The sequence below is a fragment of the Salvelinus sp. IW2-2015 genome, linkage group LG17, assembly GCF_002910315.2.
Source record: "Salvelinus sp. IW2-2015 linkage group LG17, ASM291031v2, whole genome shotgun sequence".
In the NCBI taxonomy this organism is placed as follows: domain Eukaryota; kingdom Metazoa; phylum Chordata; class Actinopteri; order Salmoniformes; family Salmonidae; genus Salvelinus; species Salvelinus sp. IW2-2015.
In genome coordinates, this window is record NC_036857.1 from 19,736,542 (window position 1) to 19,762,506 (window position 25,965).

Below are 25,965 nucleotides of genomic sequence, written 5' to 3' on the forward strand. Positions count from 1 at the left end.
GTGGATGAAATTTGGAGACCCAAGATATAGGCTTCTGTAGGGCTGAACCTGGCTAGTTGATGATGTTTGTGCATTTGAATGTTAAAATTATTAAAAAGGCTTTTTTATTTTTTTTAAACAACAATTTGAATCATGTTAAATATTAGCCAATATCGGGTGCCACCGTCAGTAATACCCACACACATTTATAAAACAGTCACTTTAGTGTCAGTAAATTAATTGTAGCTTACATTTAGCATCCTTCCATTCCATTCTGTTGACCTTTCTTTCCTCTGTCACCTCTGTGTAGTTGTTCCTGAGGGTTGCTAGCATTAGTGGATCATATTAGGCTAACGTTGTGCAATAATTTGGGACATGTAGCCTATTTGAATCATTCTGGAACTCAGACCACACGTAGCAGGTTTAACCTGGAGCCTGGCACACGGTTCACAAAGACTGGACCATTGTCCAACAGTTCCATGACTAGTGAGAATTAGACTAGATTATTGTTCAACCATCATACACCTTCCACTAATTCATGGATTGAATTTGAATATGATAACTTTCAGGATAATTCAAACCACTGTATTCTTTATTCATCAATATATTTAATGCGTAAAGGCTTTCCAAACATGTTTTTTTATGATTCATACATACTTTCCTAACCCTTAAAATTTGCCTACATAATCTACAAGATCAGAGAATTTTTAAATCTACCAGCTGGTGCTGAAACGGAGATGAATATGCATAATATGCAGATGGCTTTCTTTCATTGATCCCTATATTCGGGAACCCGTTCTCTAGATGTATTCTAGTCTGTCGTCAAAGTTCTAATTATAGGTACACCGTATTTAAAGGGATGGTTTAAGATAAATGTACTGAAAACCCTATTGAATGAAAAATCCCAGAGAAAATCTGTTGGCCAGCAAGTGGGAGGGTTTATTAGCGGTTTAATTACATGTATTCAGCCCGCACAAGGGAACCACGCCTGCAAAGAATGTTACGCACCTTCATAAGGTAAGTCTGAATACCAACTACTGAGAAGTGCTAGGAAAGGGCGTACACTTCTTAAGTCAGAATTGGGCCCCTAGGAGAATGGGTTCATAAGTGCTTCATAAGTGCTTTTTGCCTTGTAGGGTTCTCWATGACAGTGGAATACAACATGTCTAGTTAAAAACAGCATGTCTCCTTCCAAGCCCCTACAACGACATTCATGTCCATTTTTTCATTTTATATCCTGAAAACAACTACATTTACAGTTAATATGCCTGATTACGTCACCTGAACAATCAAATCTTTCTAGTTAACACTGACAGATCAAATAAAAGCAAGCTGGTGATAATATCATGCCCACTGACCCCAAAAATACAGAATTCCCCTCACAGGTATTGTAGATATACCCCGCAATTAATTGAAATTAACAGGTATTGTAGATAATACCCTGCAATGAATTGAAATGAGATGTTATGATTCAAGGGTGGTGATGGGAAGAGAGAAAAAGGTATATACACCAACTCCACTTCCAGTTATTTACATTTACATTTAAGTCATTTAGCAGATGCTCTTATCCAGAGCGACTTACAAATTGGAGTTATGAAGTCAGACACAAGTTTGTGGTGCTATTCCAATGCTGTTTCTGTGTCTAATGGTGAACTCTGATCCTCTGCATTGGTTTTCATATCAGCGGATTTGTTGCATCTTGTAGCCTTAATATAGCTTGGAGGTTTAGGGAAAGCCTGTTGCATAGCACATTCTGCTATAGGAAACCAACAGAGAAACAGAGATAAACACATAGTGTAGCAATGCACACACTGGTAAAGGGGATTAGACCAAATCACAAAAAATAAAATAATAAAATCTATGATACATTTTGTGGTACTTTAACAATACACAGCATTTCCAATGTAAACATGAGGACTGAACACATAGCATTGAAAATGCGACACAAAATGGCGCCATATACACACAATGCAGGCTGAGTAGCTTGTTCTGGTTAAACGGGTAGGTAGGTATAATTGGTTACATTATTGTCACACTGTTATAGGAGAATGTAGTGCAAATTTATTTTACATCAGCTGCATGATCTTTATATCAAACACAGCACATATATGCAAAATGTGTCCCTGCATTGGCTCAATGTTATGTTTGAGTWTGTGTAGACTGGAATAAATGCTGCTCCTGTTTTAGTGTTTAAGTCCTCCCCACCTCAGATACTGGATAAATATAATATTTATATATTGTCTTTTCTTACGTTACTAAGATTATATTTAGTCAAGACTGCTTGGCGCATCTGTTGGGCAAGGGATGTGTTGTTCGTAAGTCTCTGGCTCTGTGCAGTGCCATTGGATGGGACAGTCCGAGCTGCCTCCAATGGCATATCCTCCTTCTCTGGGGTCATTAAATCTCCTCGACGTAATTGGCCGGGTACAGTCCCTCTCGGCCTGTATCCAGGCGACCTCGACACCAGCCTTGGTCATCTTCATCCTCAGTCTTGGTCAGTTCATCACCTGTGAAGAACATCTCCTTAAATCAACTTGCATTCTATGCTCTTTCCATGACTGAACAACATTATGGTCAATAGTACATTTGGACATCTTTGTTGTTTCCTTTATCACATCACTATTAGCAAAGATCAGGCAGGATGTGCATCATGTTGTTAGGAAGGCCCTACTAACACCCTCTAATATAGGGACAGTCAGAAGACGATTGCTAATGACTAGCAGGTGCCTGTAATTGGAGGAAGTAGAATGTGGCCATTATTGACTAACCACTACAATCTTCCTCTGGGAATAAAGTGACTTTGGAATGGAATGCACAGAGATAGCAGGTCATTTCCCGTGACCTCATCTCCACCCCCCTATCAAGTCAGCTTGGCCATAATAAGCCATCTGGCACTGAAAGTTGAGGTAAACTGGACTGTTGCACTCAAATCTTAGGGCCAAGAATAGGGTTAAACTGGAAATACACTGTAGCCAAATCAAGAGACATCAAAGATGGTGAAGTGTTGTCGTTGCTTACCAGCTTTGAAGGTGAGCTCATCTTGTTCCTGTCCGTCATAATCATACAGAGCACGCACCCGGACCCCAGACGCAGTTCCGGTCCCAGCACCCCCTTTTCCGGCGCTGCTAGAGTCTTCCTCAAAGGAGTTTTCATTCCCACCCCCATTAATCTCACCGCCTGAATGAGCTGCAGGCGCCTCATCATCCGACCAATCAGTGGAGTAGGCCTGGTTCTTTTCATAGCTGCTCACACTGCAACAGAAGGGTTAGGAAGATAAATGGGTTTGGTCGGGAGAATTTCATAGATAATACAAACATGACTACTGTAGACTAGAGCAACAGTAATTAACAGAGTAAATGAAAGACATCTATATAATCAATATATATCCAGTTAATTAAATGGAGACTGTAAAAAAAGGCATGTTAGATCCCGCGTGTTTGATGACATTTAAATGGTTTGACTAGGGTAGGTCCCGGTGTGGCAGTAGATGGTGTGTGTAGTGTTTGATCAGTGTTTTGGTCCTCTCACCTGCCACGGTCACCAGGCAGTGCCACATGATCAGCGCTGATGCTGATCAATTGAAGGAAGATAGAAAAACAAATGGTATGGCATCATGGGAGATATTGATTAACCCTAGCATGTCATTTTGTGTGTGTTTTTGTCAGTGGAAGTTTCACCAGTGGAGTGATCCTCTCACCTGCCGCGGTCTCCAGGCGGTGCGACATGGTCAGTGCTGGGGGTCGGTGGGGCCCCAGCCGGCTTCTGCACCTTCTCCCTCTTAACAACAGCAGCGGCATCTGGGTTATAGTCCTGGAAGGCAGAGCAGATGATAAATACGTCTATACTGAAGCAGAGACTCAGATCTGGCCAATGGCATTTAACTTTTCCTTTTAAATCAGTCAGTAAATCAACAATCTTCCAACTGAAAGCAACTGTACTGAACGGTGTTATTAAAAATGCATACTTGTATCTGGGGTGAAATGTCTATGAATACCTGAACCTTTGTTAGCCTACATGTTGTTGTAAATACTCCTGAACAGACAACTATGTTGAAGTAATGCAGAGTACCGCACAGTACCTCAAACATGGGCCAGTTCATATGCATGCCAGGGCCATGGTGGTTGCTGAACCACTGCAGGTCCTCCTGTGTGTTGGCAGCCAGGATGGTGCGCTCCAGTTCTCTGTATACTGTGCCATAGCTGGGGAGAGGACAGAGAGCACATTGTAACACGCAGAGAGAGAGGGGGCCTGTTTAAGGGACAATAATACAGTAGGGCTGCCAGTGCAAACTGTCCAGCGCTGATGGTGCTGTTTTCCTGGAGGGTTTCTAGTTGTTTATGAAGCGCCAGCACTCAGAACAACAGAGTGGAATGGTTCAAAGACAAGGTAATTCAGGCCCATTCATAGCATGAGGTGAGGCTACACAGAATACAGACAACACATTTGCATTCAAATTGGAGTAGTGAGATATGAGGTGGAGTCCCGACAGATGGCATTATTGCACCAAAAGGTGGAGACAAAAACACAGAATAACTGACAGTCAAGCCCTACAGATGTTGACATTTCATGGGTGATATTGCAAAAAAAACGTAGGCGTAAGATGCTATAATGGACGATTCAAATTCTTCCAAACACATACAAGTTACAAGTGATGTTTCTGCTTTTACTGCTGTCACTGAGACAAGCTGTCTGTATTTGCATGAGTGTGTTAGTGGAAGCTGAGGCCTGGGTTTGTAGTTGTTAGCTTACCATAACCCTGTCTATGGTTGATTTATAGGTTATCACCAATACTGTGGTCCGAAAGGCCAGTGCACTTAGTACTCCATACCACACTATAAAAGCCTACACTCATCATCCATACTAATCATAAACCAAGACCAAACACCCAGGAAACAGCTTGAATGAACACCTTATTCCAATCACCATGGAACCTGGCTTTGTATCATATGCAATTTGATTCACAGCCAAGAATATGACAACCATTCACTCTGACATGATGCAATTTGTCTGAAATGTAATTAACTGCATCATCGGCGTAATTGGAGTTGTGACCGAAAGACTGAAATGTGTTGAGATTTATCTATTTGAAACTAACTGTAATGAAWGCGACAACATAAATCAGGCACATTGGGAGTAGATTTCCTCTGAATGTGATGTTTAAAATAATCCATAGACTCAACTAATAACTAAAAATAATGCAGATAAGCACTTAAAGAGATCCATGCTGTAATTAAGGTGTTTTGACTGTATTAGCAACACTAATGTAGAATTGTTTTTCAAGGAATATTTGCTGTTGTGTAGATGAAACCAATTTCATTATACAGTGCATTTGGAAAGTATTCAGACACCCTTGACGTTTTCCACATTTTGTTACGTTACAGCCTTATTCTAAAATGGATGAAATGTTTTTTTRCCTCATCCATCTATAGACAATATCCCATAATGACAAAGCAAAAACTGAAATATCTCATTTACACAAGTATTCAGACACTTTCTTCAATACTTTGTTGAAGCACCTTTGGCAGCGACTACAGCCTCAAGTCTTCTTGGGTATGACGGTACAAACCTGGCACACCTGTATTTGGGGAGTTTCTCCCATTCTTTTCTGCAGATCCTCTCAAGCTCTGTCAGGTTGTAGAGGAGRGTCGCTGCACAGCTATTTTCAGGTCTCTCCAGAGATGTTCGATCGGGTTCATGTCTGGGCTCTGGACATTCAGAAACTTGTCCCGAAGCCACTCCTGCGTTGTCTTGGCTGTGTGCTTAGGGTCGTTGTCCTGTTGGAAGGTGAACCTTCGCTCCAGTCTGAAGTCCTGAGCGCTCTGGAGCAGGTTTTCATCAAGGACCTCTCTGTACTTTGCTCCATTCATCTTTCCCTTGATCCTGACTAGTCTCCTAGTCCCTTCCACTGAAAAACATCCCCACAGCATGATGCTGCCACCATCATGCTTCAATGTAGGGATGGTCCTAGGTTTCCTCCAGGCCAAAGAGTTCAATCTTGGTTTCATCAGACCAGAGAATCTTGTTTCTCATGGTCTGAGAGTCTTTAGGTGACTTTTGGCAAACTCCAAGCGGGCTATCATGTGCATTCTACTGAGGAGTGGCTTCCGTCTGGCCAGTCTACCATAAAGGCCTGATTGGTGGAGTGCTGCAGAGATGTTTATCCTTCTGGAGCTCTGTCAGAGTGACAATTGGGTTCTTGGTCACCGCCCTGACCAAGGCCCTTCTCTTCAGACTGCTCAGTTTGGCCGCGCGGCCAGCGCTAGTAAGAGTCTTGGTGGTTCCAAACTCCTTCCATTTAAGAATGATGGAGGCCACTGTGTTCTTGTGGTCCTTCAATGTTGTAGAATTTACCYCAGGTGGACTCCAATCAAGTTGAAGAAATATATCAAGGATGATCAATGCAAACAGGATGCACCTGAGCTCAATTTCGGGTCTCATAGCAAAGGGTCAGAATACTAATGTATATAAGGTATTTTTTGCAAAAATGTCCAAAAACCTGTTTTTGCTTTGTCATTATGGGGTATTGTGCGTAGATTGATGAGTAAAACATTCATTTAATCAATTTTAGAATAAGGCTGTAACGTAACAAAATGTGGAAAAAAGGCAGGGGGTCTGAATACTTTCCGAATGCACTGTATGTACAAAATCTGTACAAGCCTGGGTTAAAACACATGAGTATTTAAGTATTTGTCATTTAAATACTTCTTTTCTGTGTATTTGAGTATTTTCAAATAATGTGGCCAAATCAGATACTTCTATTTGAAGTATTTTAAAGTAATTTCAAATAACTTTCTATAAATAGCCAAGAAGATGTACTTCTTGTATTTCCAAATACATTATTTCAAATACCCCTACGACTAAACAGACCTGGGTTCGAATGCATTGAGTAATTAAATATCTGCATTTGAAAATACACTTTTCTGTGTCTGAGTATTTCCAAATACGCGCCAATACTTTCCCAAGTGTATTTCCAAATACATTCCAATATTCAACAACTTTTATTTTCCAAGAAAAAAATTACATCAAAATGTCTTTAAAAGTATTGCAATACCCTAAATAGTATTTAAACACAGGTCTGATCCTGTACCAACTGAAATGTTTTCCTCAATAATCCTTTCATTCAAAGGCCATGTGGGAGGATAGGTTGATGTAGGTTATGTAATAGAGGATGGGCTGCAGTATGTATGGGACGATAGAGGATAACACCAGTCACTGACCTTTGGTTCTCAGTGAGATTGAGGTGGCGTTTAATGTCCAGCAGGATCTCTTTAAGGAAGGTGAGTCTCTTGACCTCATGCTGCTGGCACTGGTCAAACACTTGCTCCATGCTCTCCTGGTATGGGGGAGTGACCGCACTCAACTCCGACAGAGACTTCTCAAACTTCTCCTTAGCCTAGGGGATGATAAGGACAGAATCAGCTCTGACAGATAATGATGTCATTATGACGTCATTACAACTAGACATTTTGCACTCTGGGTTGAATACCAAGCAACCTGCATCCATACACTGTGTGTGTGTGTATACTGTAAGCATCTTACTCTCCCTGTCCCAGAGTAATCTGCTCTTGTCATCACCAGGGCTCCGTGAATAGAGTCGGAGATCCACCCTGCTGGATTACGTCCTGTGTGATCACCACTGTAATCTCACCGAGTCGTCTTAAATAGTCCTGCATTGATTCTGTTTTTCACAGCTTTATTTCACTTGAGCCACTAACAGAAACATAAACTAATAACAATGATCAGTCTGTTTGAGATATGATGTACTTAGTATACTGCAATAGCACACGCACTCACCACAGTGTTAATACCACTATATATATACAGTTGAAGTCGGAAGGTTACATACACCTTTGCCAAATACATTTAAACTCAGTTTTTCACAATTCCTGACATTTAAAAAGTAAAAATTCCCTGTTTTAGGTCAGTTAGGATCACCACTTTATTTTAAGAATGTGAAATGTCAGAATAATAGTTGAGAGAATGATTTATTTCAGCTTTTATCACATTCCCAGTGGGCCAGAAGTTTACATACACTCAATTAGTATTTGGTAGCATTGCCTTGGAATTGTTTAACTTAGGTCAAACGTTTCGGGTAGCCTTCCACAAGCTTCCCACAATAAGTTGGGTGAATTTTGGCCCATTCCTCCTGACAGAGCTGGGTAACTACGTCAGGTTGTAGGTCTCCTTGCTCGCACACGCTTTTTCAGTTCTGCCACAAATGTTCTATAGGATTGAGGTCAGGGCTTTGTGATGGCCACTCCAATACCTTGACTTTGTTGTTCTTAAGCCATTTTGCCACAACTTTGGAAGTATGCTTGGCGTCATTGTCCATTTGGAAGATCCATTTGCGACCAAGCTTTAACTTCTGACTGATGTCTTGAGATGTTGCTTCAATATATCCACATAATTGTCCTCCCTCATGATGCCATCTATTTTGTGAAGTGCACCAGTCCCTCCTGCAGCAAAGCAGCCCACAACATGATGCTGCCACCCCCGTGCTTCACGGTTGGGATGGTATTCTTCGGCTTGCAAGCATCCCCCTTTTTCCTCCAACATAACGATGGTCATTATGGCCAAACAGTTCTAATTTTGTTTCATCACACCAAAGGACATTTCTCCAAAAAGTACGATCTTTGTTCCCATGTGCAGTTGCAAACCGTAGTCTGGCTTTTTTATGGCGGTTTGGAGCAGTGGCTTCTTCCTTGCTGAGCGGCCTTTCAGGTTATGTCGATATAGGACTCGTTTTACTGTGGAATTAGATACTTTTGTCCGTTTCCTCCAGCATCTTCACAAGGTCCTTTGCTGTTGTTCTGGGATTGATTTGCCATTTTTGCACCAAAGTACGTTCATCTCTAGGAGACAGAACGCGTCTCCTTCCTGAGCGTATGACGGCTGCGTGGTCCCATGGTGTTATACTTGCATACTATTGTTTGTACAGATGAACGTGGTACCTTCAGGCATTTGAAAATTGCTCCCAAGGATGAACCGACTTGTGGAGGTCTACAATTTTACTTTTCGGAGGTTCTTGGCTGATTTCTTTTGATTTTCCCATGATGTCAAGCAAAGAGGCACTGGGTTTGAAGGTAGGCCTTGAAATACATCGACAGGTACACCTCCAATTGACTCAAATGATGTCAATTAGCCTATCAGAAGCTTCTAAAGCCATGACATCATTTTCTGGAATTTTCCAAGCTGTTTAAAGGCACAGTCAACTTAGTGTATGTAAACTTCTGACCCACTGGAATTTTGATACAGTGAATTATAAGTGAAATAATCTGTCTGTAAACAATTGTTGGAAAATTTACTTGTGCCATGCACAAAGTAGATGTCCTAACAGACTTGCCAAAACTAGTTTGTTAACAAGAAATTTGTGGAGTGGTTGAAAAACGGGTTTTAATGACTCCAACCTAAGTGTATGTAAACTTCTGACTTCAACTGTATTTTAAAACAGTTGTAATGACACTAGACAAAATGGAATTGTCATCTATTTGGTTGTGGTTGTCTCACCTAGCTATCTTAAGGTAAATGCACCAACTGTAAGTCGCTCTGGATAAGACCGTTTGCTAAATGACTAAAATGTCAATGTAAATGTTTGTCCTGACTGTCCACGAGAATCCAAATAGGTCACATCAGGTTTGCAATGAATAACTTCAATCAGATCCCCTTTCACCTGTAGAGGGGGAAGGAAATAACTAATGGGGATGAACAACTCACGTCCTGTTGTAAATCAAGGGAGAAGATCCAGGCTTGCGCTCTTCAAATTCACTAAAGGAATGTGCTTTGTCTCAACAGACCTTTTTACCGCTGACACTCGAATACGTTGAAAAGCGAATACTGGAAAAATATTTATAATGTAGAATGTGGGGAATGGTCAGAGGCGATCTATAGAACCCTAATGTCATTTTGTTTGTTATTTTGTGATGTCATTAAAAATATTATAAAGGAAATACTGTAACTTGGAAAGTATACCCACCCAAGTTCCCATACTATGTGTTGTGCATGTAATAGGAAAAATGATGAAAGTGTTTTAGTTAAGAGAGGGAAGTGATGTGAAGAGCTATAAGAGATAATTGTTTTCCATAACMTTGCACTGCGAGTAGTCACCGCCCCGAAGTAAGGTCAGAGAGTGTGTCAGCCTACCCGAACTACCCCTTTCGAGCAAAAGGTATAAATGATGTGTTAAGAACACATTAGACCAGAAAAAGTGTGATGCGGCAGCTGCACGTTTAAAATGGTTTGAACTTTGAATCTCAACATGAGGTGGAGAAGATAAACTCCCCTCCCGGACAATCACTGGTACGGCTGATGAGCTGACCTAAATAAAGCATCTTCGAAAGCGAATTTAAGTAGGACCATCCTGTTACTCTGCTCAAACTATCGCATTACTCTACTCTCATCACCCTACTGGGGAACCATCGATACGGCTAGCCTATCTTCAAAGAAGCATCTTCAAAAGGTAATGGAAGGAAAATCAACTCTGTAGTTCTGTTCAGCACTACACGACAAGTCACCGGATACCGAACAACTACAGAGAAGGACAACAGTAGAAGACTTGTTCAAACCATTTCCGACAATCAGAGCCTTACAAGAGTGTTGCGAAAAGGCCAACCCCCCTTTCCAAGGCTGTCCTGTTCACCGAGAGAACCCCGGCGGACCCAGGCATTTCACGTAAATACATTCATGATTTCTTACTCAAAGCGGGCGGCGGTTCATGTGCAAAGTATATGGTTACTGTAGGTGAAAGTTGTTTCTGAACGTACCAATGTTAAGTGTCTCTGTGCCTCTCTCTCACCCTCTCCATCTCTTCTTTAACAAGCAGCCATGTTGTTATCATTCRGCTAGGGACCTGTTTTCAACGTATTAAGTCCCCAGTCAATAACCAGTGTTTATCCTGTGTTCCCATTTAATTAGCTAGTAAATAAATAATTAAACCAATTTATATAGTACTGAATCATAAGTAAGGCTCATGTTTTTGCAGATGCCAGGAGGTTARGACTGTTCAGAATGATGATATGATAGGTAAAAACCTTTTAGAGTTTAATTTGGGAGATGGTAAATCTTTAAAGAACCGCTCTCGTGGTGTCCCAGATCCTAATGAGTTAATTGTTACATTATTAATTTAATTGGTTAACAATTAAACATAGTCAGTTAATTAGATAAATAACAGTCTTCAGATTAATGTTAAAATCAAGTCACGACATGTTTGATATGCAGAACGTCAAATTCTATGGCGTAAATTTTGCTCGAAGTTTTACATTTACATACATTTGTACAAAAAAGGTTGTCATGTCATTTTTTCCATTTGTCGGACCTCTGTCTCACCTTCTGCATGTCATGTTTGCACTTGTCTGTTTTCTCGTGGAGTTTCTTCTGTTGATCAGTTGTGACGGAGGCCTGTGTCTTCCCATCTGCCTCTCGGGTGGCAGCCAGTTTCTCCTCCTTACACGCCATGTGGTACGTTTTCTTAGCAGTCTCCATCTGTGGAAGCACGTATACAATCTTAGTATCTCTATAGATAAATTGTTAAATACTAATAAATCTAAGCATGCAGGTGACTTAATTTAGTTATTGTTGAAAGGGCAATGTTCTTCTCTGATGGTCAGCTTGGATGAGTGACGCAGCAAGACTCATTATACTACACAAAACAGAACTAACACATAAACACCTGTAGCTATAGTACCTAGCTATATGGCAYAGCAACTTGTGTGCTGACTCAGATGTAGCTCAAATGACAAATGTTTTAAAGATGGCCTAAACACTACTCAGGCTAGCACAGACTGGAATATGTTCCGGGAATCTTCTGATGACATTGAGGAGTACACCACATCAGTCACTGGCTTTATCAATAAATGCGTCGAGGATGTCGTTCCCACAGTGACTGTACGTACATACCCCAACCAGAAGCCATGGATTACAGGCAACATTCACACTGAGCTAAAGGGTAAAGGAGCAGGAGGCTAACCCGGAAGCTTATAAGAAATCCCGCTTTGCCCTCCAACGAACCATCAAACAGGCAAAGCGTCAATACAGGACTAAGATCGAATCGTACTACACCGGCTCCGACACTCGTCGGATGTGGCAGGGCTTGCAAACTATAACAGACTACAAAAGGGAAGCACAGCCGAGAGCTGCCCAGTGACACGAGCCTACCATACAAGCTAAATAACTTCTATGCTCACTTCGAGGCAAGTAACACTGAAACATGCATGAGAGCATCAGCTGTTCCGGACGACTGTGTGATCACGCTCTCCGTAGCCGATGTGAGTAAGACCTATAAACATGTCAACATTCACAAGGCCGCAGGGCCAGACGGATTACCAGGACGTGTACTCTGAGCATGCGCTGACCAACTGGCAAGTGTCTTCACTGACATTTTCAACCTCTCCCTGTCTAAGTCTGTAATACCAACATGTTTCAAGCAGACCACCATAGTTCCTGTGCCCAAGAACACTTGGGCACAGGGAGGAGGTGAGGGCACTCGGAGTGTGGTGTCAGGAAAACAACCTCTCACTCAACGTCAACAAAATAAGGAGATGATCGTGGACTTCAGGAAAGAGGGAGCATCTCTCTATCCACATCGAAGGGACAGCAGTGGTGAAGGTGGAAAGTTGAGTCCCTCGGCGTACACATCACAGACAAACTGAAATGGTCCACCCACACAGACAGTGTGGTGAAGAAGGCGCAACAGGAGGCTGAAGAAATTTGCCTCTTCACCCAAATCCCTGATAAACTTTTACAGATGCACAATCGAGAGCATCGTGTCGGGCTGGTACGGCAACTGCACCCCCCTCAACCGCAAGGCTCTCCAGAGGGTGGTGTGGTCTGCACAACGCATCACTGGGGACAAACTACCTGCCCTCCATGACACCTACAACACTCGATGTCACAGGAAGCCCAAAAAGATCATCATGGACAACAACCACCCAAGCCACTGCCTGTTCACACCGCTACCATCCAAAAGGCGAGGTCAGTACAGGTGCATCAAAGCTGGGACCGAGACACTGAAAAACAGCTTCTATCTCAAGGCCATCAGACTGCTAAACAGCAATCACTAACTCAGAGAGGCTGCTGCCTACATTGAGACGCAATCACTGGCCACTTTAATAAATGGATCACTAGTCACTTTAAACAATGCCACTTTAAATAAAGGCACTTTAATAATGTTTACATATCTTACATTACTCATATCATATGTATGTATATACAGTGGGGAGAACAAGTATTTGATACACTGCCGATTTTGCAGGTTTTCCTATTTACAAAGCATGTAGAGGTCTGTAATTGTTATCATAGGTACACTTCAACTGTGAGAGACAGAATCTAAAACAAAATTCCAGAAAATCACATTGTATGATTTTTAAGTAATTAATTTGCATTTTATTGCATGACATAAGTATTTGATCACCTACCAACCAGTAAGAATTCCGGCTCTCACAGACCTAGTTAGTTTTTCTTTAAGAAGCTCTCCTGTTCTCCACTCATTACCTGTATTAACTGCACCTGTTTGAACTCGTTACCTGTATAAAAGACACCTGTCCACACACTCAATCAAACAGACTCCAACCTCTCACAATGGCCAAGACCAGAAAGCTGTGTAAGGACATAAGGGATAAAATTGTAGACCTGCACAAGGCTGGGATGGGCTACAGGACAATAGGCAAGCAGCTTGGTGAGAGGCAACAACTGTTGGCGCATTTATTAGAAAATGGAAGAAGTTCAAGATGACGGTCAATCACCCTCGGTCTGGGGTCCATGCAAGATCTCACCTCGTGGGGCATCAATGATCATGAGGAAGGTGAGGGATCAGCCCAGAACTACACGGCAGGACCTGGTCAATGACCTGAGAGAGCTGGGACCACAGTCTCAAAGAAAACCTTAGTACACTACGCCGTCATGGATTAAAATCCTGCAGCGCACGCAAGGTCCCCCTGCTCAACGCAGCGCATGTCCAGGCCCGTCTGAAGTTTGCCAATGACCATCTGGATGATCCAGGGAGGAATGGGAGAAGGTCATGTGGTCTGATGAGACAAAAATAGAGCTTTTTGGTCTAACTCCACTCGCCGTGTTTGGAGGAAAGAAGAAGGATGAGTACAACCCAAGAACACCATCCCAACCGTGAAGCATGGAGGTGGAAACATCATTCTTTGGGATGCTTTTTGCAAAGGGGACAGGACGACTGCACCGTATTGAGGGGAGGATGGATGGGGCCATGTATCGCGAGATCTTGTCCAACAACCTCCTTCCCTCAGTAAGAGCATTGAAGATGGGTTGTGGCTGGGTCTTCCAGCATGACAAAGGACCGAAACACACAAGCCAGGGCAACTAAGGAGGCTCCGTAAGAAGCATCTCAAGGTCCTGGAGTGGCCTAGCCAGTCTCCAGACTGAACCCAATAGAAAATCTTTGAAGGGAGCTGAAAGTCCGTATTGCCTAGCGACAGCCCGAAACCTGAAGGATCTGGAGAAGGTTCTGTATGGAGCAGTGGGCCAAAATCCCTGCTGCAGTGGTGTGCAAACCTGGTCAAGAAACTACAGGAAAGTATGATTCTGTATTGCAACACAAGGTTTCTGTACCAAATATTAGTTCTGCTTTTCTGATGTATCAAATCCTTATGTCATGCAATAAAATGCAAATTAATTACTTAAAAATCATACAATGTGATTTTCTGGAATTTTGTTTTAGATTCCGTCTCTCACAGTTGAAGTGTACTATGATAAAAATTACAGACCTCTACATGCTTTGTAAGTAGGAAAACCTGCAAAATCGTCAGTGTATCAAATACTTGTTGCTCCCCACTGTACATTTTTTGTACCATCTATTGCACCTTGCCTATGCCACTCGGCCATCGCTCATACATATTCTCATTCACCTCTTTAGATTTGTGTGTATTAGGTTGTAGTTGTGGAAATGGTTTGATTACTTGTTAGATATTGACTGCACTGTCGGAACTAGAAGCACAAGCATTTCGCTACACTCGCATTAACATCTGCTAACCATGTGTATGTGACCAATAACATTTGATTTTGATTTGATTTTGGTAACCTTCTAAAATGACTACCGACCCATAGCACTCACGTCTGTAGCCATGCTTAGAAAGGCTGGTAATGGCTCACATAACACCGATTATCCCAGAAACCCTAGACCACTCCAATTTGCATACGCTGCAAAACAGATCCACAGATTTGCAATCTCTATTGCACTCACCCCTCCCTTTCACACCTGGACAAAAGGACCACCTATGTGAGAATGCTATTCATTGACTACAGTTCAGCGTTCAACACCATAGTGCCCTCAATAGCTCATCACTAAGCTAAGGACTGGGACTAAACACCTCCCTTTCAAACTGGATCCTGGACTTCCATGACGGGCCGCGCCCCAGGTGTAAGGGTAGGTAACGCAACACAATCCGCCACGCTGATCCTCAACACAGGGCCCCTCAGGGGGTGCGAGCTCAGTACCTCCCTGTACTCCCTGTTCACTTTATGACTGCACTGCCAGGCACGACTCCAACACCATCATTAAGTTTGCTGATGACACAACAGTGGTAGGCCTGATCACCGAACACGTGAGACAGCCTATAGGGAGGAGGTCAGGAGTGGCCATGTGGTGCAAGGACAACAACCACTCCCTAACGTGATCAAGACAAAGGAGATGGATTGTGGACTACAGGAAAGGAGGACGAGCAGCCCCCCTTCTCATCGACGGGGCTGTAGTGGAGCAGGTTGAAAGCTTCAAGTTTCTTGGCGTCACTCACCAACAAACTAACATGGTCCAAGCACACCAAGACAGTCGTGAAGAGGGCACGACAAAAACTATTCACCTTCAGGAGACTGAAAAGATTTGGCATGGGTCCTCAGAATCCTTAAAGATTCTACAGCTCCACATCGAGAGATCCTGACTGGTTGCATCACTGCCTGGTATGGCAACTGCTCAGCCTCCGACCGCAAGGCACTACAGAGGGTAGTGCGTACGGCCCAGTACATCACCGGGGCCAAGCTTCCAGCCATCCAGGACCTCTATACCAGGCGGTGTCAGAGGAAGGCCCTAAAAATTGTCAAAGACTCAGCCACCCTAGTCATAGACTGTTCTCTCTGCTACCGCACGGCAAGCGGTACCGGAGCGCCAAGTCTCGGTCCAAGAGGCTTCTAAACAGCTTCTACCCCCAAACCATAAGACTCCTGAACAGCTAACCAAATGGCTACCCAGACTATTTGTATTACCCCCTCCCCCATGCCCCTTCTACGCTGCTGATACTGTTATTTATCTATGCATAGTCACTTTAATAACTCTACCTACATGTACATATTACCTCAATTACCTCGACACCTCAATAACCTCAATGTTCCCCCGCACATTGACTCTGGACCGGTACCCCTTGTATATAGCCCCGCTATTGTTATTTACTGCTGCTCTTTAATTATATGTTATTCTTATCTCTTACTTATTTTTTATGGTATTTTCTTAAAACTGCATTGTTGGTTAAGGGCTTGTAAGTAAGCATTTCACMGTAAGGTCTACACCTGTTGTATTCGGCGCATGTGACAAATAAAATTTGATTTGATTTGACTCCAGCGAGTCCCAGTCCAATGACAGCTGTGTAATGTGTGCGTCACCCATCCTACTCCCATGCAGTACCTTTGCAGCCAGACAGACTGATGCACAACCAAATAGACTAATCAACCAGTTGTAGTCACAGAGGTCAGTCATGAAGACAGCCAAAGTGCGTCAAATAGCTACCCACATTCATACATTCACTGTATTGTACACTTTGTATTTAATAATAAAGTGGTTTTCCCAATCACTCTAAAAGTAACTCATATTCATGTTAGCCATGTAAGAACACATGATGTTGCAAGGAGGATACAACAGATCCCCTTCCCTAAAACTTCCTGTCCACTTACCTCTTTGAGCTTCTTGGCCCATGGTTTCTGGGCCTTCTTGAAGCCCTCGTCGGCCTCTTTGGCCTCTTTGGCCTCCTTGAAGCCTCCGATCATCTGCTTGTGGTAGGCCTCCTTCTGCCAGTTCTTGACCTTCTCCAGGTCTTCGTTGAGCAGGCCGTTCTTCACCTCCTGGTGCAGCTCACTCACCTTCTCAGCCTCGGTCATCACACCCAGCCACGCCCTCTCCACGGTGCCATACTGGGGTCCTGGGGTTAGAGAATATCACAGGGGGACATTCAATCAAAACATATACAGTGGGCGAGAACCAAGTATTTGATACACTGCCGATTTTGCAGGTTTTCCTACTTTACAAAGCATGTAGAGGTCTGTAATTTTATTTTATCATAGAGTAAACTTCAACTGTGGAGAGACGGAATCTAAAACAAAAAATCCAGAAAATCACATTGTATGATTTTTAAGTAATTAATTTGCATTTTATTGCATGACATAAGTATTTGGATCACCTACCAACCAGTAAGAATTCTGTCTCTCACAGACTGTTAGTTTTTCTTTAAGAAGCCCTCCTGTTCTCCACTCATTACCTGTATTAACTGCACCTGTTTGAACTCGTTACCTGTATAAAAGACACCTGTCCACACACTCAATCAAACAGACTCCAACCTCTCCACAATGGCCAAGACCAGAGAGCTGTGTAAGGACATCAGGGATAAAATTTAGACCTGCACAAGGCTCGGGATGGGCTACAGGACAATAGGCAAGCAGCTTGGTGTGAGGAAGGCAACAACTGTTGGCGCCATTATTCGAAAATGGAAGAAGTCAAGATGATGGTCAATCACCCTCGGTCTGGGGCTCCATGCAAGATCTCACCTGTGGGGCATCAATGATCATGAGGAAGGTGAGGGATCAGCCCAGAACTACACGGCAGGACCTGGTCAATGACCTGAAGAGAGCTGGGACCACAAGTCTCAAAGAAAACCATTAGTAACACACTACGCCGTCATGGATTAAAATCCTGCAGCGCACGCAAGTCCCCCTGCTCAAGCCAGCGCATGTCCAGGCCCGTCTGAAGTTTGCCAATGACCATCTGGATGATCCAGAGGAGGAATGGGAGAAGGTCATGTGGTCTGATGAGACAAAATAGAGCTTTTTGGTCTAAACTCCACTCGCCGTGTTTGGAGGAAGAAGAAGGATGAGTACAACCCCAAGAACACCATCCCAACCGTGAGCATGGAGGTGGAAAATCATTCTTGGGGATGCTTTTCTGCAAAGGGGACAGGACGACTGCACCGTATTGAGGGGGATGGATGGGGCCATGTATCGCGAGATCTTGGCCAACAACCTCCTTCCCTCAGTAAGAGCATTGAAGATGGGTTGTGGCTGGGTCTTCCAGCCTGACAACGACCCGAAACACACAGCCAGGGCAACTAAGGAGTGGCTCCGTAAGAAGCATCTCAAGTCCTGGAGTGGCCTAGCCAGTCTCCAGACCTGAACCCAATAGAAAATCTTTGGAGGGAGCTGAAAGTCCGTATTTGCCAGCGACAGCCCCGAAACCTGAAGGATCTGGAGAAGGTGTGTATGGAGGAGTGGGCCAAAATCCCTGCTGCAGTGTGTGCAAACCTGGTCAAGAACTACAGGAAACGTATGATCTCTGTAATTGCAAACAAKGGTTTCTGTACCAAATATTAAGTCCTGCTTTTCTGATGTATCAAATAATTATGTCATGCAATAAAATGCAAATGAATTACTTAAAAATCATACAAATGTGATTTTCAGGATTTTAGATTCCGTCTCTCACAGTTGAAGTGTACCTATGATAGAAATTACAGACCTCTACATGCTTTGTAAGTAGGAAAACCTGCAAAATCGGCAGTGTATCAAATACTTGTTCTCCCCACCGTAGGTGGCAGAAAAAATGATTGAAAATGTGAACGTGACCAACTCAGCGGCCTTGTGGTCAGAGTGTCCGACCTGAGGTTGAAAGGTTGGAAGTTTGATCCCCAACCGAGTCATACCAAAGACTGAAGAAATGGGATCCAATGCGTCTCTGTTTGGCCTTTAGTATTAAGGAGATGATTGGGGGTAAGGCCCTGCGATAGACTAGCGTCCTTTCCAGGGGGTGTACTTGTACATAAAGCAGTCTCACGCTACTTGTACATCAAGCTGTCTCACGCTCCTGCTCTTATGAGCCATTCCAGTTTGCATAAGTTAAGCCTCCTCATCTTACAGAAAACACTCACAATACAAATCGGGACAAGTGGAGCTGAGCAGTGAGTTAAATCAAAGGAATTTAACATGGGATGAAGACCTCAAAACAGACGCCAAACAGACAATCCCAATACTGGCCTTTCTCGATCAGCTGTCTCCATCTCTTGGACCAGGCGGTCAGCTGGTCACCATAGGCCTTCTCAATCTTGGCACGTTCCTGAAGGCAGCCCATGAGGTCATTGCAGAGCCGGTGGCCGTCGTCAATCCGCTTAACGGCGCGCTTGTAGTTCCCTACCTGAGAATGGTCAGAGGGTAGACTAATGAGGTACAAGAGCAAAACAAGGCTTCCCTACATATCAATGATTGAGGATGAGGATGCAGTCAAGTGCAATACTCAATATGCCAAATCTCTAAGAGCACTAAGWTATCTTTAGGTGGAAATAACTAAAAAACATAAACTGTAAAATAATTTTCTCTCTCGAGAGTCAAATAAGAAATGGAGATAAAATTGATCAAATAAATCGTTTAACTCTGGGGTAGTGACAGAAATGATAAATTATCTACTAATACCCTGGAGTAACAATAAAGAATCACCTGTACTCACTTTCATCATTCTCATACCACCTTAAGAGATGCCACCTTAACATAGGCATTGCAGTGCCTGCAGGGGACATAAGCTCCTGGTGCATGACAGAGGGAGGTGGGGGGTTGGGGGGGGGCGGCTCATGCCTGTGCATGTGTAGTTATGCAATGGCAGCGGCTTTGTGTGTGTGGCCATTGCTGTGACTTTTTCCACATTTTGTTAAGTTACAGGCTTATTCTAAAATGAATAAAATATAATACAGTGCCTTGCAAAAGTATTCATCCCCCTTGGCGTTTTTCCTATTTTGTTGCATTACAACCTGTAATTTAAATTGATTTTTATTTGGATTTCAAGTAATGGACATACACAAAATAGTCCAAATCGGTGAAGTGAAATAAAAAATAAATAAATGGAAAAGTGGTGCGTGCATATGTATTCACCCCCTTTGCTATGAAGCCCCTAAATAAGATCTGGTGCAACCAATTACCTTCAGAAGTCACATAATCAGTTACCTGTGTGCAATCTAAGTGTCACATGATCCGTCACATGATCTCATTATATATACACACACAACTGTTCTGAAAGGCCCCAGAGTCTGCAAAACCACAAAGCAAGCGGCACCATGAAGCAAGGAGCTCTCCAAACAGGTCAGGGACAAAGTTGTGGAGAAGTACAGATCAGGTTTGGGTTATAAAAAAATATCAGAAACTTTGAACATCCACCGGAGCACCATTAAATCCATTATTAAAAAATGGAAAGAATATGGCACCGCAACAAATCTGCCAAGAGAGGGCCGCCCACCAAAACTCACGGACCAGGCAAGGAGGGCATTAATCAGAGAAGCAACAAAGATACCAAAGATAACCCTGAAGGAGCTGCAAAGCTCCACAGAGGAGATTGGAGTATCTGTCCATAGGACCACTTTAAGCTGTACACTCCACAGAGCTGAGCTATACGGAAGAGTGGCCAGAAAAAAAGCCATTTCTTAAAGAAAAAAAATAAGCAAACATGTTTGGAGTTTGCCAAAAGGCATGTGGGAGACTCCCCAAACATATGGAAGAAGGTACTCTGGTCAGATGAGACTAAAATTGAGCTTTTTGGCCATCAAGGAAAACGCTGTTTCTGGCGCAAACCCAACACCTCTCATCACCCCGAGAARACCATCCCCACAGTGAAGCATGGTGGTGGCAGCATCATGCTGTGGGGATGTTTTTCATCGGCAGGGACAGAGAAATTGGTCAGAATTGAAGGAATGATGGATGGCACTAAATACAGGGAAATTCTTGAGGAAAACCTGTTTCAGATTTCCAGAGATTTGAGACTGGGACAGAGGTTCACCTTTCCTGCAAGACAATGACCCTAAGCATACTGCTAATGCAACACTCGATTGGTTTAAGGTGTAACGCCTGTCGTCAGAAGGAGTGGACCAAAGCGCAGCGTGAAAAGTGTTAATGATTATTTATTTATCAAAAAACACTCGAACAAAGTAACAAAACAAAAGCGAACAGTTCTGTCAGGTAACAGAGACTAAACAGAAAATAACTACCCACAAACACAGGTGGGAAAAGGCTGCCTAAGTATGATTCCCAATCAGAGACAACGATAGACAGCTGCCTCTGATTGGGAACCACACTCGGCCAAAAACAAAGAAATAGAAAACATAGAAATAAAGAAACTAGAATGCCCACCCTAGTCACACCCTGGCCTAACCAAAATAGAGAATAAAAGCCTCTCTATGGCCAGGGTGTGACATAAGGGGAAACATTTAAATGTCTTGGAATGGCCTAGTCAAAGCCCAGACCTCAATCCAATTGAGAATGTGGTATGACTTAAAGATTGCTGTACACCAGTGGAACCCATCCAACTTGAAGGAGCTGGAGCAGGTTGCCTCGAAGAATGGGCGAAAATCCCTGTGGCTAGATGTGCCAAGCTTATAGAGACAAACCCAAGAGACTTGCAGCTGTAATTGCTGCAAAAAGGTGTCTCTACAAAGTATTGACTTTGGGGGGGTTATGCACGCTCAAGTTTTCTGTTTTTCWGTTTTTTTCTTGTTTGTTTCACAATAATAAATATTTAGCATCTTCAAAGTGGTAGGCATGTTGTGTAAATCAAATGATACAACCCCCCCCAAAAAAATCTATTATAATTCCAGGTTGTAAGGCAACAAAATAGGAAAAATGCCAAGGGGGTAAATACTTTCGCAAGCTACTGTAAATGTCCTCAATACACACAATACCCCATAATGACAAAGCAAAAACAGMTTTTTTWMAAATGTTTGCAAATGGATTAAAAATAAAAAACAGAAGTACCTTATTTACACAAGTATTCAGACCCTTTGCTATGAGACTCAATATTTAGCTCAGGTGCATCCTGTTTCCATTGATCATCCTTGAGATGTTTCCACAAATTGATTGGAGTCCACCTGTGGTAAATTCAATTGATTGGACGTGATTAAGGAAAAGCACACACCTGTCTTTATAAACGTCATACAGTTGACAGTGCATGTCAAAGCAAAACCAAGCCATGACGTTGAAGGAATTGTCCGTAGAGCTCCGAGACAGGATTGTGTCGAGGCACAGATCCGGGGAAGTGTACCAAAACATTTCTGCAGGGTTGAAGGTCCCCAATAACACAGTGGCCTCCATCATTCTTAAATGGAAGAAGTTTGGAACCACCAAGACTCTTCCTAGAGCTGGCTGCCTGGCCAAACTGAGCAATCAGGGGAGAAGGGCCTTGGTCAGGGAGGTGACCAAGAACCCAATGGTCACTTTGACAGAGCTCTAGAGTTCCTCTGTGGAGATGGGAGAATCTTCCAGAAAGACAACCATCTCTGCAGCACTCCACCAATCAGGCCTTTATGGTAGACTGGCCAGACGGAAGACACTCCTCAGTAAAAGGCACATGACAGCCCACTTGGAGTTTGCCAAAAGTCACCTAAAGGACTCGCAGTCCATGAGAAACAAGATTCTCTGGTCTGATGAAACCAAGAATGAACTCTTTGGCCTGAATGCCAAGTGTCAAATCTGGAGGAAACCTGGCACCATCCCTACAGTGAAGCATGGTGGTGGCAGCATCATGCTGTGGGGATGTTACTCAGCGGCAGGGACTGGGAGACTAGTCAGGATCGAGGCAAAGATGAACGGAGCAAAGTACAGAGAGATCCTTGAAAACCTGCTACAGAGCACTTAGGATCTCAGACTGGGGCAAAGGTTCACTTTCAACAGGACAACAACCCTAAGCACACAGCCAAGACAATGCAGGAGTGGCTTCGAGATAAGACTCTGAATGTCCTTGTGTGGCCCAGCCAGAGCCCGGACTTGAACTCGATTGAACATCTCTGAAGAGACCTGAAAGTAACTGTACAGAAACTCTCCCCATCCAACCTGACAGAGCTTGAGAGGATCTGCAGAGAAGAATGGAAGAAACTCCCCAAATACAGGTGTGCCAAGTTTGTAGCGTCATACCCAAGAAGACTCGAGGCTGTAATCGCTGCCAAAGATGCTTCAACAAAGTACTGAGTAAACGGTCTGAATACTTATGTAAATGTGATATTTCATTTTTTTTGTGCAAAAATGTATAAAAACAGTTTTTGCTTTGTCATTATTGGGTATTGTATGTAGCTATTAATAAAGGACAAAAAAAACAATTTAATCAATTTTAGAATAAGGCTGGAACCTAACAAAATGTGGGAAAAGTCAAAAGTCTTTCCCGAAGGCACTGTAATGACCCACGCATTTATGTGTGTGTGCCCCTCTGTGTGCGCGCACACACACGTCTGTGTGTGTGTGCTCGTGTACTGACTGCTATAATCCTTTACTGTGCTCTAATGCAGGCAGACAGATTATCAGAGATAGGACACTGACAGGACGAGGCAGAGACAGGAATGCAGCCCACAGACAAAGACCACTCAGTCCACTCAGAGAGGATGGGCCCTAGGCTGGGTGGGACTGGTGTGGGGTACAGTGTCTGTGTCAAAAACAAAGTCCCTTTAAGAAGACTTTACAGTATTTAGATAATATACAGTTTTGTATTTTTGCTGTCAGACGTGTTTTTCATTTTAAACCAAACATCTAGCCCTACAAGAGTCCTTATGCTATTCAGTATGCTGTGGCCAGAGCTTTCTTGGCCGTATATAGATTTTAGGGCAGGTGCATGTGGGCTGAATGGCTGCCTCAGTGCTGCTTCTAACTGAGAGGCTCTGTCGGTCGGTCTCTGTGACCCTCCTCCTACGATGACACAAAAGGGACTCTATAGTGCTCTATAGTGAATTCCATAGCACTAATTGGATATTTTCTGTGCAACAACATCAACGTATTGGATTAACCAACCATATTCCTATTGATCCTCATGGAAATGAAATTACATGACCTATATTATCATGTTGTCAATAGCTTTTTCACCAGAGAGGATGATGGTGGCCAGTGATCCTATGACTCATGTCTCCTAAAGAGGGAGCGTTGTGTGTGACTTGGCTGATAAAGGTCTATAGGTTTTCCTTCATAGCCCAGATGACCTGTATGGATGGTGTTTCTGAAGTACCTCCCAAAAGCTGTCCATAGCGTCGTCAGCAGTAGCAGCAGATTCATCGTAGGACCCCGACATTTTCCTGGTTGTGGCAAAGCAGGCTAAACTCTAAATGTGTCAGCAGCAGAGCTGGGTCCCTCACACACTGGAAGAGAAAGAGAGAGAGAGAGAAAGAGGAGAGAGTGAGATTGCAATACATATACATGTAGAAAATACAATACAGTAGAACATCCTACAACATTCATAATTTATGATGTGCTATGAAATACAATACTTGGGCTCTCTATGGTATTCAGAAACCATATGTTTTCCATAGCCAATCAGTGAGCAGRACTGATGAAAGGCTTCCTTTGGAGGCTCTGAGACAGTTCTAATAATGAAGTTAAAATAGGTCTTCTATCCCCATGCACACTGCTCTGTGGCCCCGAGGAACAGAAAGGCCATCTTCCACACGCGTGTCCCAGAAACCACAGCACACCACAGGGAGCACAGCATCACTGTAATCATGGAGTTCTGACCCTGTATCGTACCGTACAGTAGCTCAGCATAAACTGTCCCTGTCCCATGACCTGTTCCTTCTGGAAGAGTGCTACATTACACACATACTCACTGCACACAGACACACCTGCATACTGTACTAACACACATGCACACACACATAGACCCACACAGACAGACTGGTAGGAACGCACACCACTCACACCCACACACTATATCTTTCTCTAAAAAGTCTACATGAAGTTACACAGCCCAGAGATCAGAAAAGAGACCAAAATAAACATATTGCAGTCCTGGTTTAATTTATTTCACATAAACATCTAAGGTTATATAACTGTCGGTGCCTTCTAACAATGTGATTAAACTGCCAATTCATTTGTAAACCCTTCCTCTCTAAAACATATAGTGCTTCCTGGCTTTCCTCCAAGATTTGAGGCGATTTGTATCTATTCCTTTGACGGCTGGTCGATTCTTCCCAACGAAGAATAAAATAGCACAGACTGGTTAGCGTTTATTCTTGTATTGAGCTCTAATTGAAACCTAATTCAGTTTGCTCTCCTTTACTGTCTCAATGAACTGTTCATTAGTGGCATCTCCTTCAGGCCTGGAAGTCTCCACAACAACGACCCAGCTCAAAACAGCAAGCACATGGAGGGATACACTACATTAAACATTGTTAAATGGTTCCCAAACAAGGTAGGAAAGGAATTAAGCCAGAATCGAGAGTATGTGTACCAGCCCAACAACAGACCCTCCACTTGATTAAGAACAGAACATGTTTCCTCAAACATTAAAAAATAGTAAGACACTTACTAGGTCATTCCACAAATGTGTCCCTTTTGGGTAGTGTAACTTGGTTGATTTTTTTTTTTTTTTTTCACCTAGTTTTAACATTCTGTTATGACGAGCACGTTTTCCCATTCTGACTGTTAAATAAAAAAATTACTATAGCAAGTGCCTATTTAGTGCCGAACAGGGTTGACCACAACAGGGTTGGTGATTTAATCTTAAATCAGCCATAAATCCCCTTGTGACAGGGGGAATGGCATCTTGTTGTGTGCAAAAGTGAGGGGCAATTGAATGCAAGCTTCACAAAAGAACAGTTTATTGTTAAAACATTTCTCGCCTGTCTATCCGTGGATAACAGGGTTGACGTGATATGCTCGACACACTTCAGTTTTCCACCACAAAACACCAGACAATGGCTATAAGGATTAGAACCAGCTCATCTGATTTTACACTATGATTTAGCTATTAGATATTTACAAAGCAATAGT

The 25,965-nt window shown here is 43.0% G+C and overlaps 1 protein-coding gene across 4 annotated transcripts in view; it reads right to left on the reverse strand.

Annotated features, from left to right (window-relative positions):
• Positions 1-893: 893 nt before the first annotated feature.
• Positions 894-25,965, reverse strand: part of LOC111977078 (protein kinase C and casein kinase substrate in neurons protein 1-like) — a 60,712-nt gene continuing 35,640 nt past the window's right edge. For 3 of the 4 annotated variants that reach the window (XM_024006378.1, XM_024006376.1, XM_024006377.2), the window contains 10 exons: positions 24,206-24,335; positions 19,222-19,378; positions 16,879-17,123; positions 11,302-11,457; positions 7,197-7,372; positions 4,058-4,178; positions 3,677-3,789; positions 3,508-3,549; positions 2,998-3,230; positions 894-2,486 (listed from right to left, as the gene is read on the reverse strand). In XM_024006378.1, coding sequence (XP_023862146.1) covers positions 2,377-2,486; positions 2,998-3,230; positions 3,508-3,549; positions 3,677-3,789; positions 4,058-4,178; positions 7,197-7,372; positions 11,302-11,457; positions 16,879-17,123; positions 19,222-19,378; positions 24,206-24,268 — 1,416 coding nt within the window. In that variant the 5' untranslated portion in view covers positions 24,269-24,335 and the 3' untranslated portion in view covers positions 894-2,376. The remainder of the gene's footprint in view (positions 2,487-2,997; positions 3,231-3,507; positions 3,550-3,676; positions 3,790-4,057; positions 4,179-7,196; positions 7,373-11,301; positions 11,458-16,878; positions 17,124-19,221; positions 19,379-24,205; positions 24,336-25,965) is intronic. The other variant, XM_024006379.1, reaches the window with a different exon arrangement.